Source organism: Diuraphis noxia, unplaced genomic scaffold (assembly GCF_037042655.1).
Source record: "Diuraphis noxia isolate RWA-SAM2 unplaced genomic scaffold, SU_Dnox_SAM2 contig0005, whole genome shotgun sequence".
In the NCBI taxonomy this organism is placed as follows: domain Eukaryota; kingdom Metazoa; phylum Arthropoda; class Insecta; order Hemiptera; family Aphididae; genus Diuraphis; species Diuraphis noxia.
The window spans coordinates 24541048-24558178 of NW_028301715.1; the positions used below are offsets into that span (position 1 = coordinate 24541048).

Here is a 17131-nt window from a genome sequence, read left to right on the forward strand (position 1 = left end):
TATGTACCGGATTTTTTCACCATTAATTTTTTATGGTTCAGACTTTTTTACTCAGACCCACTCACCTCGGACTTTTTGGTGATCTTCTATAGTTTTTAAAGGGGATGTGATACAAATTTATAACAATTATCTATTACAACTGAGTTTATACAAAAATAGTTTGATATGATTATGTACATATTGCTTTTAAATATTACAGCAGTATATATAATATTATAATTATATTAATTTCTCGTAATTTTAAGCGAATGCCAGGATACATGTTTAATAATTTACTATAATCATAATATCTACATTATTATATTTTTTTAATGGAATTATAATTATACCTATTATGTTTGTACGGCGACTAGTTGCATTAGAAATTATTAATTAGTATAGCTATTAATCAAGTATTACTGATATTAGGTATACCAGCTATATGTATGCAAGGATATTGTTGTATACATATAATATACCTACCCGTAAATCATTACATATAAATAGATTGTAGATACTATAACTATATAAATACTACTAGAAGTATAGTGTGTAAGTTTTTTTTTCTTGCTCTGCAGTAGGTAGCATTTTTTTATAATGTCCTCCAGACTCTATAATCTACATATTCCTGTAATCCTGTATCTATATATTTTCATACTGACCTATATACATGAGTACCTATGTCTCCTATCATTATTGAGTCAACAATGGGAAATAAAATGGGAATCCAAGAAAAATGGTTCTTACCAACAAACATTAAACATTCAATGATTTTACTCAAATTATTGATATTATTTTTTATTTATTTTAACATATGTATTTCCATGCTTTTCTTCTTCTTCTCGTGTGGCCGACAAAACTCATATCTATCTCTGACCAATATTTTATAAAATCAATTACTCGATCAGTCAGTGTATTAAACAGATCATTTTTATTTTTACACACTTTTCTTAAGGTCGCTTTCACGTCTGTTTGTCAGTAATCAAATCTTGCGCGCTCGATTTGAGGCACTTTTTGACGATGAAAAATTCTGAAAATTGGTATAGACCCAAGGTCTTGGATGACAATACAATAATCCGTTGTCATTTTGTGACAAAAAAAAAAAAAGTTAAAAATAAATAAAAAATAATTTTTTTTTAAACACACTTTCCTATAAAAACATATTTAAAAAAATTTAAATATATATATATTAAATTGAACTAAAAAATTATTTTTTATATTATATGGTGCATTCGTGCATTTCAGCAGGTGCTTGTCGTCTTGTATTTCTCCACATTCGCATCTTGGATTTTCTTCAATGCCCCATTTTACAAGATTTACCTGTGTGCGGGCTGTTCTTGTCCGTATTCGATTTAATGTTTTCCAATCTCGATATGGTAGTTGATGTCCAGGGGGTAATGCTTCTTTAATCATGTCAGAGTTGGTTGATTCCTCTTTCCACTTTTCTAGGCGTTCGTTTGCTGGTATTTTTGTTAGCGGGGTTTACATGCTCCAAGGAAACTTTCTCTTGACTTGAGCCGTTTATGGGGTGCTACTTGTCCATTCATTGTGTGTCGTTCATCCATTAATTCCATGCTTTAAAATTATATAACCTAATTTATTAATATAATTTTAGTTATTATATATTTTGTACCTTTACATCATATTTATTTATTTGAATAATAATAATAATAAATTAACAACACAAAAAAATGTATAGGTACAACAATACATTATTTAGTATTGAGTTTTGAGTAACATCAAATTTTACTTATAAACTAGTTCCTAATGTTTTATAACGATTATAATTGTTTTATTACAATATAAATTTTAATGCAGAAGGTAACATAAAGGACTGGCCAAAAATTATAATTTTAATGTTAGTGGATCGTTACAAGAATATTGCATAATAATTTTTTTTTAATTTCGTACTTAAATCTATAGATTTATTTTGGTTAGTTATAAATTATAATATTATTAATAGGTAAGTTCACTATATAATTATTATTTTTAAGCAGGTAACCAATAATCATTTAGTAAATGTATTTAATTGTAATATACTATAATACAATACTTTTTTTTTTTATTAGCTTCCAGTAAAAACAATTATAGCTCGACAATTATATAAATTATAAATACAATACTTATTACTTTAATCTTTATCATTGTTAAGATATAATAAAATTTCATTTTCTTTAGTTTTATTGATACATTCATTTTTTTATATAGTTTTTATTTATATGACACTGTATACATAGGCGCCCGCAGGGGGAGGGGCAAGCTGGGGCATTTGTCCCCCATGGCTTTTTCAAAATATTTTTTTTAATTGAATGTTTTAAGATAAATTACTATATACTATACAAAAAATTTAAAGTATAAAATAAGTTGTAATATAATAAAATATAATATATTGTATACGAGTATAACAATAAAAAAGGTTATTATTTTAAAACACCTAGTAAAATTATAATATTTATCTTCAAATCCTAACATTGCCCCCCCCCCCTAGAAAAATTTCTGCGGGCGCCTATGACTGTATAATATTATATTCATAAATATTCTAATCAAATTTATCTAACTAAAGATTATTTAGATATTTCGCGTTTTTTTTTCTTGGGTACTTAAACACTTGTAAATTTTTCAGCCGTGTCACGAGTTTATTAATAATAAAATAAATTGGAAACTATAAAACGTATAGGGTATGCATTATCATGTGTACGTGGGATCACGTCTGAGATGACTTACGAAATGTGTCGAGAGCCTTTTTTTCTAGTCGTCACGTAAATGCACTTCAGACCCTGAAGTACAACCATTGATTTTAGTATATTCTAAAATCAATGGTACAACGAATATGCGATCCTAAGTATCTATATATCTAATACAAATCATAATAATAAATCTTTTGTACCTATTTTAACGGATTAGTTTTTTTCATAGGTGTTCTTTGTTTTAGTCGTACCTTCGTACCTACGCGTAAACGATTTTTCAGTGACGTCCAAAATAAGTTGTTTGTCGTAAACTCGTAATAGTATATAGGTACTATATACCAACTCATACCGATATAACGGATATATCATATTACCATAACCATATAGAAACGATATAATTATCTATTAATCATAATATTATTAAAATTATTCGAAGAGACTAATAAGGCGATAATCAATATAATACCTACTTATAATAATATGTGTCTACACAGTAAAGCAACGACTGCAATGGTTAATTAATAGTACTCACAATTAAAGAATATTTATTTATTTTTTGATGTTTAATAGTTTAATACACGCGTTTCAAATTAAATAAAGAGGGATTTCTGATTTTGAATATTGTTAGAAAACATTATTGTTATTTAATAATATGATAAAATAATGTTGTATACCTAATTGAGTGTAGGTGTATTGAATTTTATTTCCACCAATATTTATTTTTTTATCCTTAAAACAATAATAGATCTATTGTTTAAATTTTTTTGCTGTAGCTCGTAGCTGCCAATTTTTTTAAGGTGTACAACATAAATTAATATATTTTTTAATTTAACTAAATATTTAAAACTAGTCGGTAACATTTTCATATTTGATATAACAGTATTTTATATTTTAGATAAAAATATGTAAGTATACATTTATTTAATTATAAATAGGTATATCATATGTATTATAAACCTATTATATTGTACAGGTACCTTATACGCTAAAACCTTGATTTTTTAATTAAATACAGGCATATTTTCTCTGAGAACCCAGAGAACCACATATACCTAATATAGTAAATAAAATATCACCCTATTAGAATTTAATAGTATTAGGCGTTAAATATTATAACTAAAAACTAAGATTAACTAAAACTTAGAACTTGTAAAATTTTGAATAGGTAAAAACTATAACAGTTTATAGTTTAGTAGGTATTATAATAAAATTGTATTGTTCGTTTTTAATTTTTATCAGCGTAAATATCAACTGATTAAAGGGAAAAGTCAAAAGTCCATAATATTATAAAATTAACAATAAAAATATTTCTTGTACGTAGATGGGTACCTAATTAGTAAAAGGTCAACAGTATAATAATGAGATATTGGAACGAGTTGGTACCTTTCAGAAATTATTAAACGATATACGATAGGTATTATAGCCATTAAGTCAATGCCCAATAAATAGGTAATACAGTGTAGTTCATGTTAAATATAATATGATCTGGTAAATTACCGGCCAAACATCTTTAATTGGGGAACTTAATAATTGTATATACCTATTTAATAATCAGGGCGTACAACTATCAAGATTATATGTTATTTAAAAACTTAAATGTTTTCTTTAATTACCCAACGGATTCTTTACTATTAATCCAGATAATTCGTAAAATACCATACATATGTACCTACCTGTATATGAGTATAATTAATAACATATTATCGATTGAGTAGTTTGACGTAATTTGTTTACATCTAAAACCTACATAATATTACATATTGTATAAAAAAAAAAACTATTACCAACACCTGTTGAATCCCATTGATATTGTTATCAATTATTTTATTTTCAACGCGAGTGTCGTGACTCGTGACTGCAGTCTGCTCTTCAACGACATTCAGAATTCAGATCTTAGAATTTACATCAGTGATTACTGAATGTATTATCGTTTTTTAATAGTCGCACCATACACATTTTGATTCTAGTAATTGCTGAGATCAGTCTTGAGGTTGAAGAGTGTCATTTAGAATCTCTGTATTGCCTGTATCGGTAAGGATTAAAGGTAAGTTAAATAAATAGTATCAAATGTTTTGCATTTACCTTTATCATAATGTTATTTCAATCTTTTTTTTTTAGAACCGCCAACATGAGGTCAAGAGTAATTAGCCTAATGGATACTTTGAATTCAGTTTCATGTAGATGTCCCTCTCATTCCAATTTAGGGGCTCTACCTTCAAGGCTCAGTACTAGCGTGGATCAAAAAGAGTACGCTTTTGAAATGGCATGCTCAACTATTCGGTATGGCCCTGGTGTTACCAAAGAGCTGGGTATGGACATGGTTAATATGCAAGCTAAACGTGTGTGTGTCATGACTGATTCAAACTTGGTGAACTTGCCGCCAGTAAAAGCTGTTTTGGACTCGCTCACCAAAAACGATATTAAATATGACCTTTATGATAAAATTAGAGTGGAGCCTAACGAGAAAAGCCTTGAGGCTGCGACAAACTTTGTGCGTAATTTGGAGTTTGATGCATTCATAGCTGTAGGAGGTGGTTCTGTCATGGATACATGTAAGGCAGCCAACTTGTACTATTCTGATCCTGAAGCTGAGTTGTTGGATTATGTTAATCCTCCCATTGGAAAAGGAAAACCAGTAACTGTGCCATTAAAGCCATTGATAGCTGTACCAACCACCACTGGTACTGGAAGTGAGACTACTGGCGTTTGTATTTTTGATTATGAAAAGTTGAAGGCCAAAACTGGTATTGCAAATCGGGCATTAAGACCTACTTTAGGCATTGTTGATCCCTTGCATGCATTAAGCCAGCCAGAAAGAGTTTGTGCTTTTAGTGGTTTTGATGTATTTGGCCATGCATTAGAATCATTTACAGCTGTACCATACAACGAGAGGTCTCCACGTCCAACCAATCCAATTTTAAGACCTGCATACCAGGGTCGTAATCCTATTTCAGATGTTTGGGCTCGGTATGCATTGGATGTCATTAAGAAGTACTTCAAAAGGGCTGTATACGACCCTGAAGACTTTGAAGCACGTTCTAGCATGCACTTAGCCTCTACAATGGCTGGTGTCGGTTTTGGTAATGCCGGTGTCCATTTATGTCATGCACTGTCATATCCAATCTCAGGAAATGTAAAACAATATCAAGCCACTGACTATGTTACTGATCATCCAATTATTCCTCACGGGTTAAGTGTCATCATGTCTGGGCCAGCAGTGTTTGAGTTCACATCTTCAGCTAGTCCAGAACGCCACATTGAAGGCGCTAAATTGCTGGGTGCTGATGTCAGTGGTGTTAAAAATGCTGATGCTGGGAAGTTATTAGCTGATGTCATTCGAGGATACATGCAAGACATGAAAATCGATAACGGTTTGTCAGCTCTTGGGTATACTAAAGACGACATACCCGGGTTAGTGAAAGGTACTTTACCACAGCATAGAATTACAAAGCTTGCTCCAAGAGAACAATCAGAAGAAGATTTAAGTCTGCTGTTTGAAAATTCATTAACTGTTTATTAAGAACCAATGTTATCTTTATGTAATTTTATTGTTGTTGAATTTTAAAATGTTTAAACAATTTAGTTAATTGTACTACCATTAATAATTGTTTTATTTGTTGTTTGTGTACAAGATTTATTAGTAAACAGTGTGGAAATTGTAAAATATATTTTTACCCCATCTACTTATAACATCTATCTAATTTTATTTTGTTACAGATATTTATTTCATAAACTTATTAACTAGGTAGTCAAGTTTAAATTATAATATACTCAAATTGATAATAATTATAATGTACAGTATACATTTTTATTTTACCATTTTGGCCGTTACTCTGTTGAAATACCTAATATAAATCTAAGAATACTATAAAGTATAAGTAAAAAAAAAAAAAAAAAACATAAGTACTACACATTACAATTCTTAACAAGATAATAACATCCACTAAATAATTTAATAGTTAAATTCACTTTCAGGATTAAATTAATAATTTACCTTAACATACATAACTATCAAAGAGTTAATTAAAAATTGTTGATTTTAATTACATATTTAATATTTGCTTGTCAAGAATGCAATTTGTCATATATCTGTATAACTTAATAATATTGAACCATTTAAAATTAGTGTTTATGAGTTTTGACTGTTGTAATATGTAGTTAAGTCATAAGATGTTGATCTTTGAGAAGAAATAGTACCTGTGTATCGTGTTGTTTCCGTCTTACTAGCGCATAATAATATGTCATTATGAATGTCCATTAGTTAAAATTTTGTGTTGTATTACTATCGTTAGGTTAAATATTAAAATGAATTGACCTAACTTAAATATAAGAACATTATCTAGGTTTTCTCGTTGGTTTTGTTTGATGTTTTAATTTTTAAGTGAATAATGATCAAATACATACATATTACCAATACCTTACATGGTCATAATTCAATTAAAATTAAAATATAAAAACCAACGACTATATTATAATAGGTCAATGATACACTGATGTATTTAGCTAACAAACACAAAATTGGAACTGCTGCACGTAAAATTTAATATAATATACCTAATACCTCCTAATGCGTTAGTAAGACATGGACCATTACAAAATAAATTTATTTTGTCATGACATGAACAACACACGTGTGTTTGCCAGATTTGACGTCCCCTAGTATTCATTACAAGTCATGATATTTGACATTTAAACTTCACAACTCAGTGGGTTGAACCCACCGCCTTAATCCTTACTAAGTCATTATTTAAATTAATTATGAAAGTATGAAATATGAATGCATATAATATTATTATACAATATAATATTGTCTAAACTAAAATACATGAAAAAATTAATAAATTTATCATGCTAAAATATATCATATTGTCGAGTTAATAAAAACAAACTATTGAAAAATGTATGAATTACATTGAGATATAAATATATTTATAGGTCTAGTATGATAATTTTCTTATCAGTTATCAGTAAAATATCTGATATGCAGTTAACAACAATAACAATATCGATAAAAATATTACCAGACAGTAAATAAAAACGGTTTATATCACTAGAAAAAAAAACGGTTTATATCAGTATCATGGAAGAAATGTGTCATATCTATTCGGCTTGGAATAAACAACAAATTATAATATCTCTGGCCGCCAAGTTCAAATATTTATTATATTTTTATAACTCAAACAATATTCGTTGATTCATTAATTTATTCAAATAGATAATTTTTAAGTACGCTTAGTTAATATAAATAATTAAAACTAGTAAGATATTGCATATTTGCATCCTAGAATTTATATTATATTATTCTATAGTTGCATGATAAAGTTTTCAGAGGATAGTTTAATCTAATTAATTGTTTTGTGATTTAATGTTTCTCACACCTTGCAGCTCCAATAACTGTAATATTTGTTATTAACTGTTTAAGTTAATACTAAATTATATCCTATGAGTTATGGGCTATTACCTACCAGGGTACAGTGGTTACACCAAGTCATAAAAAACTCAGAGGCAGCCTCTTGATTACTCCCCTTGATACACACACAACTACAAATACACAACTGAATAAAATATACATATAGGTTCTTAATTTCAATGATATTGGATACTTAACCATTTAGCAATTAGTTTTATTTATAACATATCAAGTGATAAATGACTGTGATATTTAGATTACCCACGATTTTCTTGCATTTAATTAATAGCTCTGTAATCTTTACCTGATCTTGAGTAGTTTAAGACTTAATTTATCTATTCAATAGATTCTATTGTATACTTTTACCTTAACTATTAGGCCTTCTTAAAGTTATTTTTTATTAATTACGTTAATGCCTTAAAGGGCAATCAGTATATTAATAATGTACATTATACCATGCTATATAAAATATATTGTTAAACAGAATACAAAACTAAAAATTGAGGTAATGATTATACAATAATATCATGTAGTATTACTAGTATTATATATAATGCCTTGTTCTTTAAAATGATTTAACTGTCATAATAAATATCAAATATTAGTAAACAGTTACATGAAAGTAGGTAGAAGGCGGTTACATCAGTAGAATAGTTATGTTTATTTAACTTAAAAGAAATTAAAATGTAAAAGGTTTCATATGGATTCTTTTTATCAGCTTATTCTCTATGAATTGGATGACAACCAACAAATAATTTAATAATGTTATTATATATTGTTATTTGTTATAATAATGTTATTGTTTATGTTCACAATAAACACTTCAGTATTAGACCAAATTAATGTGTACCACAAATTAATTTGTATTTAATAGTCATCTATGCAATCAAGCCCGTAACTGGTGGAACTCCGGACCCTTAGAAATATACATTTATGCTCTTATTATGTGGAAATAATATATCTTATAAAATAGTAAATATGCAAAAATAAAATTTATTTTATCTTAATTATTTTCAACATTACTTATAAAGTATACAATGTATACTGTATACTATACATGATTGCTATTGAATTACAGTTTTTATCCTAAAAATCAATATTATATACAATTTTTTAAGAAATAAAATTTGTGTTAATACGATAATAAATACATAACAATTTAATGCGATTAGATAATTCACGACTATAAATAAGACTAAAAATACTATTTTATTATAAAATTTAACTAAAAAATAACATAGTATGCATTTAAAAAACACTTATATATGCAATAAAAAATCACAAATACAAAATTAACATAAGGTTATCAAAATTAACATTAGAAAATTAGTATTTTTCAGTTATATTAGCATAATAGCATACATACCTACACATACTGTATACTGTATACATACATATACATACATACATACATTCTGTCTTTTTACATTTAACTAAGTACCTATTTTAATGGCTAAGAATATACAATTATGTTTTTGTTTCATATTTCCCCCTATTTTATTATTAATTCTTGTTGGCTAATCTCCACCAAACTTTTTATTTTTCTTACTACTTTTTGTTCTGTATCATTGTCCATTTTGATGCTTAAACAAGGCTGTATCTAAAAAAAAATATATATTAATATCTAATTTTACAGCAAAACAATTTGTTATTTAAATATTTTTATATGTAATTATTATTATGATAATAATAGTTACCAATAATAATGTCATGAATTGTTTGATCCATAAAAGCAAATTTGTTTGAATTTTTCCCCTCATAATTATATAATGAGCCACATTGGACAGTAAACAATAATCTAAGCATTTAAGCAGTAGTATCTTCAATTGTGAAACAACCTCATTGCTTGAGCTGTTCAATCAAATAAAAAAAATCAACAATTATAATTATATTGTTAGTTCATCAAATGTTAAACTCATATAAAAAATTATTTAAACATTGCATACAATTAAATATCTTGATGCAGCTTATTTTAAAGATTCATCTAAATGTTGAATGTCATTTAAAGTGACAGCAGTATTAGTAAATTGTTCTCGGTTGAAATTGTGAGATACCGTAGCATCATTTTCTGATCTGGTCAACAACAATTTATTGAGCAAATCATTGGTTTTCCAATGTTCTTGTAACTGTAATATCATCAGTTGTTTTATTACCAATCTATATTTTATGAATAAATTTATTATTTATAAAGCAATACTTAAAAATAATTAATAAATATTTTTGTTAATTACCTCATAAATTTTTTGATTCATCGCGGTTATTTTACAGAATTTGATATGATGGGAAATTTGATAGTGAGGCAAATAATGGAGGTGAAAACTGATCATCTATAAAAAAAATGACTTAAAAAAAATTTGAATTGATAATTATTAAATATGGAATTAAAATATACCTGCAGATGGTATTGATTTTGAAGTGTGAGCTTTTGGAACATCAAAACTAGGCAACTCTGAATCCCTTAAATAGTGGCTAGTAAATCCTACCTGTGCCACTTCCATGGTTTCCTGAAGGTGAATATTGCATAGATAGATTATTGATATTTTCTCGCTTTTCAATTTGCATGCTCTTGCTCTTATGAATATCTTTATAACAATGACACCATAAATAGTTAAAAATACCAATAACAATAATTAATTAGGTATACATAAATTATTATGTTAAAGATATTTACTCATGTATAAGGATTTTGCACCAGATGGAGAATTTGGCATATTATCAAATAAAGGAAACTCTGAATCCTTAAATCATAAAGCTTCTTTCAATGTCTGAATATTAATGAATCCAATTGCCATTACTACTCTAAATGTTTGAACTAGATATTTGTTTCCACTTCCCAATTCATATCACATGTCCTGGTCCTGTGTACTATAAACATTGGCTATTAATTCAGCAGTTATAACCTATAAAATGAAAAAAAAAAACGCAATAACCATAGATAATTTTACAATTAAAAACCAATTTAAAAGAACAATACATGAATATCAAACATATTAAACCCAAAGAAGCATCATTGATTTTAAATACTTGAAAATTACAAAAAAAATATATCTTTAAAGCGCCCTTCCTCCTTTTACATACGGACTGAGGACCGTCAATGGTGGAGTTAACGCTGAGATATGCAAAGGTAGGCATGTTCAAGATAAGTTAGGTAAACATAAAATTGTTATAAGCAAAAGTTAATAGTTTATAAATTTAATTAGTTGTTAATGCCCACTCTTAAAGATATGACTTAGTTACTTACATAATTGTATGTTAAAAAATAGATCCCATTTTACTAAACAATAATTTATAATTAATAATTTATACAACCATTCATAACTACTTACAATGTATTAGTTTGTTTATGTGTATTTCTTATTAGTTTTTATTATCTATTCAAAATAGATAATTTATTAATATATTTATTGCATAAGACACAAGTGAAGTTTTCATTTTTCAATTCTTTAGTCATCAATTTATAACGTACACTCCCTACACATACATTATGAATTTTTCGCTGACATTTATTACATTTTTCATCCAAGTAAAATTTACTTACCTATTTTCTGCACACATAATGCATCTTTCACTGATGTTTTCAGAGTATAGGTATCAAACATCGATACCGCAATGTATTTCTTAAATTTCTCACATTAACATCCTTTGAAAAGCTCTGCGTAAACATTGGACTATACATACTACAATAAAACAACACAAACACTCCGCAGTTGTTACTTGTTACTATCATTCTGTAAAGGATACTCTATTGTCTTAAGAATAATTTTATGTAGCAAATATTTCGCTTTTGCATTATCACACATTGAAAACAACATTTTTAGATTCTGAGCGGAGCTATGAATGTATTGATTTTACCACAGAATATATGAAATATAAAATATTAATATTAATCAATATTAATATAATATAATATTATTAAATTAATTAATATTAATATTAATATAAATATAAAATATTTCATATATTCTGTGATTTTACAATGATGTGTGTTTTTTTTTGTGTGTCTGTCATCACATTTTGAGGCAGTAAAAGTGCTTCAACTTCAGTACCTCGTTCGATCAGAAAGTGAATCTAGTTGGTACTTTGGGGGAAAATTGAAGTCAAAAATTCTTAATACTTTTCTAAATAATCGAGAAAAACAAACTAAAAATTAAGGTGAAAACGGGAAATTTTATGCACACTCATTTTTCGACAAAATCGATTTTGGTTTTTGATGTAACTTTAAAACAAATGACCATAGATACATGAAATTTTCACCGAATGTTTATATAAGTATACCTATTCTATTCTATCCACGGTGGAATTATCAAAAATTTTCGACTTAAGTTGAACTATTCATAGGCATTTGAAATTTTCGATCATTATTAGTTTTTTAAATTCTGAACGAAGTGATGAATGTATTGATTTTACAATGATGTGTGTTTTTTTTTTTTGTGTGTCTGTGTACAGCATAACTAGTCGAAATAATGCTTCGATTTCAAACTTTGGGGGTGGTTTCCGATGTAAAATTGAAGATCCTTGGTGCATTATAGAGGTCAAAAGTAAACATTTTCCAACAGTTTTAAAAAAAATCGATATTTTTATATGGTTGTTATTCAAAAACTAATCACTGTAAATACTTGAAATTTTCACCAAATGTTAATGGTAGTGATATCTATATACAGTTTAATTTTCAAACATTTTCGACTTTTTTTGAGTTATTTATAGACCACTGAAATTTTCGATTTTTTTGAGAATTTTTTTTTGAAGTGTCGGTAAAAAAAATGTTGGACGACCAAAAAAACTTGAAAATTTAATACAAGGTTCCTCATAAGTTATTATTATAGTGATTAAAAAATTATAAGAATACATAGGCACAATTTTTTTTTATTAGTATTTGAAGTTCAAATATTGACTTAATACGTAAAAATTACGGCAATTTGATTTGAGAATTTAATACAAGGCTCATAATATAGTTTTGCCATAGCAGTTGAAAAATAAAAGAAATCTATAGCTACATTTTTTTTTTACGTGCATTCAAATTTTAATTTTGACAACATACGTAAAAATCACGAAAATTCGTAAATTATTTTATTCTAGAAATTCATGAAAATTTTTCTTTTGAAATCTAAGATTTGAAAATTTTTAATAATCTATAATATATCCTAGACAGATAAACCGTCTTCGCTCAGAATCGTTTTTCGTATACAATGATATAATATCATTGGATTCAAATCTAATTCGATCCATTACAGTAACACACTTGTAACCTACTGTACAGCAGAGCGAAATCCACGACTTACCAGCCTATTTTTAATTGAGGTAAGTATAAGTAACCTGATTCTGGACGCATAGGATCTAAGTAAAACACACAGCCCAAAATGAAGTCCATAATAAATAAAGTCCAATGATTACCTTCAGGATTGATCGGTAAAAATAACACACAGTATTTAGTCCAATCAAATTTAGGTATTTCAACTTTGGTAGGTACTACACCAAATTGTATATTGCTTACTTTTAACTTAAATTTCAATTCTTTTTAAAACGCACAATTTCAATATAATTGATATTAATATGTGGGGATGGCCACATTATATTATAACATTTTTAAAAAACTTTTTACGTTCTACATTAATAAACTAAAAAAAAATAAGTGCCTATATAAAAATATAACAGGTACATTTACAAATGTACAGATATCAAACATTTGTTGGTTGGTGAATATTGTATTTGGATAACATTGTCATAGTCAATTTTCAAATAAAGTCAAAGTCAATTAAATGTGTTTTTGGTCGTCTATACCTACTTCTAATGTGGTCATCACCACCTATTAATATAAATTATATTGAAATTGAACGTTTTAAAAATAATTGAAATTTTAAGTTTAAAAAAAGCGATTTGTATTTGGTGATTAAAAATACCTGGGACTATAAACGTTTCATGGGTAGCTAAATAAATACTCGAATGATATACTAAGGTATATTATTATTTATTAGTATATGATATTATCCGTGAAATAAGTATACTATTATACATAATTATTCATGTGGGCCAAATGTCCTATTCTAATAATAGACGGGGACGAAATGTCCGTGGACCATAGACATATTAAGAAATAATATATTCTTAATATGTCTATGCCGTGGACTCGTTTTTTTGACGGGGATGAAACGGTGTGTGCGAAATGTCCTTTTACCATGCTATACATCTAAATATCCAACCACTGCCAATATATTATTTTCTAATATGTTTAGAACTTATACAGGCAATCCGATGTACACATTCTTATCAAAGACTGACTAGGTCATTAATATTATTGTTTATGTTGATTAATGAACAATGACTATAGACTATAGTGTTAGTAGTCGTAGTCTTTATAGACGTTAGACTTGAGCTGTTCACGGTAGTGATACTCACGGTACACATAAGTAAGTTAATATCTGAGGTCTCTAAAATTTTAAATGTTTGTTAAACGCCACTTAATAGTTAACTGCATGTTGTCTGTTACTGTTTTTAGTTCACACAATGTATTATATCATGGTTCTCAAAACTGAAATACATGATGTACCATCTACTAGGAATTAGGAAGTCCAGCCAATGAATTGACAATTTTTCAGATGATGATTTTCTTAAAGGCAATTCTACAGACTAAGTATACATTTTAAGAATTCTAATTCAAGTTATAAAAACATTAATATTAGAGTGAATTCTAAAATTAAAAGCTAAAAATGTTATTGTGGGAACCTTAGATAATTTTATCGATATTTTAATTTAAAAATGAGTTATTTGTATGGTGATATTATTATATTGTCTGATATTATGTGATACAGTTTTATTATGGTATATCTAAATGTGTGCGTTGATTGATATTTGTGTCCAAAGTGCTCAGCCCGTTTAGTCATGATAAATATATAAATAAATAACAATGTAAAATATATGTTACAAATTTTAAATACCCATAACTTCATTTAAAAATAAAATATAAATAAATATTTACTTGTAAAACATTTTTTCTTTCAATTTTGATTCTATGTTAATTCTAATATTAAAGCTAACATTACAAAATTGGATCTGCTGTGCGCAAATTTGGTTGTTATGTTTATCTTAGGTCTGAGAGAAAATATATGGTGCATTGAAATATTTTTAACAAACTTTTAATTTGTAGGTGTTAAAATTTTGTTGAACCAGTATCCAGTTTTAATAGTACAGACAGCTTGAACATATTAATTAAATCGTAAAGAAACACTTAACAAGTATTAAAAATTCAATATTCCGACAATAGAACATTCGGAGTTTGCACTCTCGTTAGCGGTTGTTAACTACTAGCCAATCACAGCAGTCCTATCATCAGAGGCTGCACAGTTTTTCCAAACTTATTTGGAATATAGTAAGTATAGTAATATAATTACTTATGACCAAAATAGCCTATGAAATAGAAAAATAATACAAGTTCACACTGTACCTAATATATTATGCATACAACTACACATATATTAACTATAGTTAAATATGTCAGTATGTCATATTGGCAATATACTGTTTGTCCTCCAAGGTGTTATCAAAATAAATCAATAACACATAATTTGTGGTAGTTGAGTTACACAATATGATCTATATGGTTACACTTAAAATATATTTACAAGAATTACAATTAAATACATTTGTTTCTTTGTTGTAAATAGCAAAGGAGGGGTTCCAAGTTCCAGATAGACCAAGATATCAATGTATAACATGGACACTCAATTAAGTTTTCTTCAGTTCATTTGTATATTTCATCTTTGTCAATTTCAGATGGATGATATACTGAGTGATATTACTGGATAACCATTTGATCATTTTTGAAATTAATTATGATTGTGAGAAATGAAGTATAGACATTAAATTATTTTTAAGATTGTATGAAACAAATTTGTTTATTAACATGTTATAAATTAAAATTAAATTAAGTTGTGCATTTGTTTAATATTGTAATAAATTAGTAACAATTATAAAATATATTGGTTTAAATTTATAAAAAATAAAAAATAATTTATTTTTATTTAGAATTAAGCTCACCAGAAACTTAGGTCTTAAGTATTGAAAGTATTATAAGATATTTCAAATATTCATGATATTTTAAATGTCTAACTACATAAATCCGACTCTTTAGTATAATGTGCAAACATTTCTATTTGCTGTCTAATAATTTGTCTTAAATATAACTAATGAGATTTTATATTTAATTTATAATTAATACAACTAATAACTTATCTACCGATAGGTACTACCTTGAATATTCAAATTAAAAATGTTCTTGAGAACTTTACATGTCAATAGAGATTTGGTTACCAGCTTATTTGTTTTACATTATTAAACATACCATAAATTATTATATTTGTATAAAGGTGTATAAATTATATTTATATGTTTATATAATAGTTTAATGGAATTAATTATGAATGTTATGATGTTAGAAATGTAAATTTTTTTAGTTGTATGCAAGAGACTTATACAGTATTAAAATTCACACAACAAACATCTTAATATGTTATTGTAATACACAGTACTTTAAAAAAATAAAAAAATCACTTGTGTTTAAAAATTATTTATAAATATATTTATAACACAGAAAGATATATTATAGGTACTTAGGTACATATTACAGTATCTTTATAGGTATGTATAATGATTTATTTACATTATTTCTTCAAGAAATGTATTTTTGTATGGTCCTTTATTTAAGTTTGATAATTTAACCTGTGCATAGGCGTGCACAGACATAGCTTGCAGGTGGTCCATTCCTATTTTACAATTAATCACTATATTCGCTACTATTTTTGCCACCATCCAAAATGTTTTTCTATCCACAATAATAGAAATGCTTGGCATGGTCTATAAATGCAGATGTACCTAGCAAGCCTATATAGATACCTTTTATTATAATATGTTCATGTCTATTGCCTATGATAATTGATAACTATTAAGAAAACAAATTTTAGATTTAATTTTTGATTGATTTATTACAAAAGATATACTAAGAGTAACATACTTGAATAAAAAAATAGTTTTCAAGATTCAGCAGGTGGTGTATTTGCATACC

The 17131-nt window shown here is 27.0% G+C and overlaps 1 protein-coding gene and 1 long non-coding RNA gene across 3 annotated transcripts; both read left to right on the top strand.

Annotated features, from left to right (window-relative positions):
- The first annotated feature begins 4486 nt into the window (after nt 1–4486).
- On the top strand, nt 4487–6356 carry T3dh (Type III alcohol dehydrogenase). The gene is made up of 2 exons (XM_015511178.2): nt 4487–4710; nt 4785–6356. Exon 2 carries the CDS (start codon nt 4795–4797, stop codon nt 6184–6186), a length of 1392 nt encoding a protein of 463 aa, XP_015366664.1. The 5' UTR covers nt 4487–4710; nt 4785–4794; the 3' UTR covers nt 6187–6356.
- A 6811-nt stretch (nt 6357–13167) lies between these two features.
- LOC149055111 (uncharacterized) lies at nt 13168–16579 on the top strand. 2 transcript variants are annotated; one of them, XR_016192133.1, is made up of 4 exons: nt 13168–14497; nt 14570–14704; nt 15218–15439; nt 15735–16579. It is a non-coding gene; the product is annotated as an uncharacterized LOC149055111 (long non-coding RNA). The 2 variants fall into 2 exon arrangements; XR_016192132.1 differs by having other exon boundaries at nt 13735–14480; nt 15735–16578.
- The last annotated feature ends 552 nt before the right edge of the window (nt 16580–17131 follow it).

Excerpts from the sequence above, each read along its gene's own strand:
- T3dh (XM_015511178.2), top strand. The coding sequence starts at position 4,795 with ATGAGGTCAAGAGTAATTAGCCTAATGGATACTTTGAATTCAGTTTCA.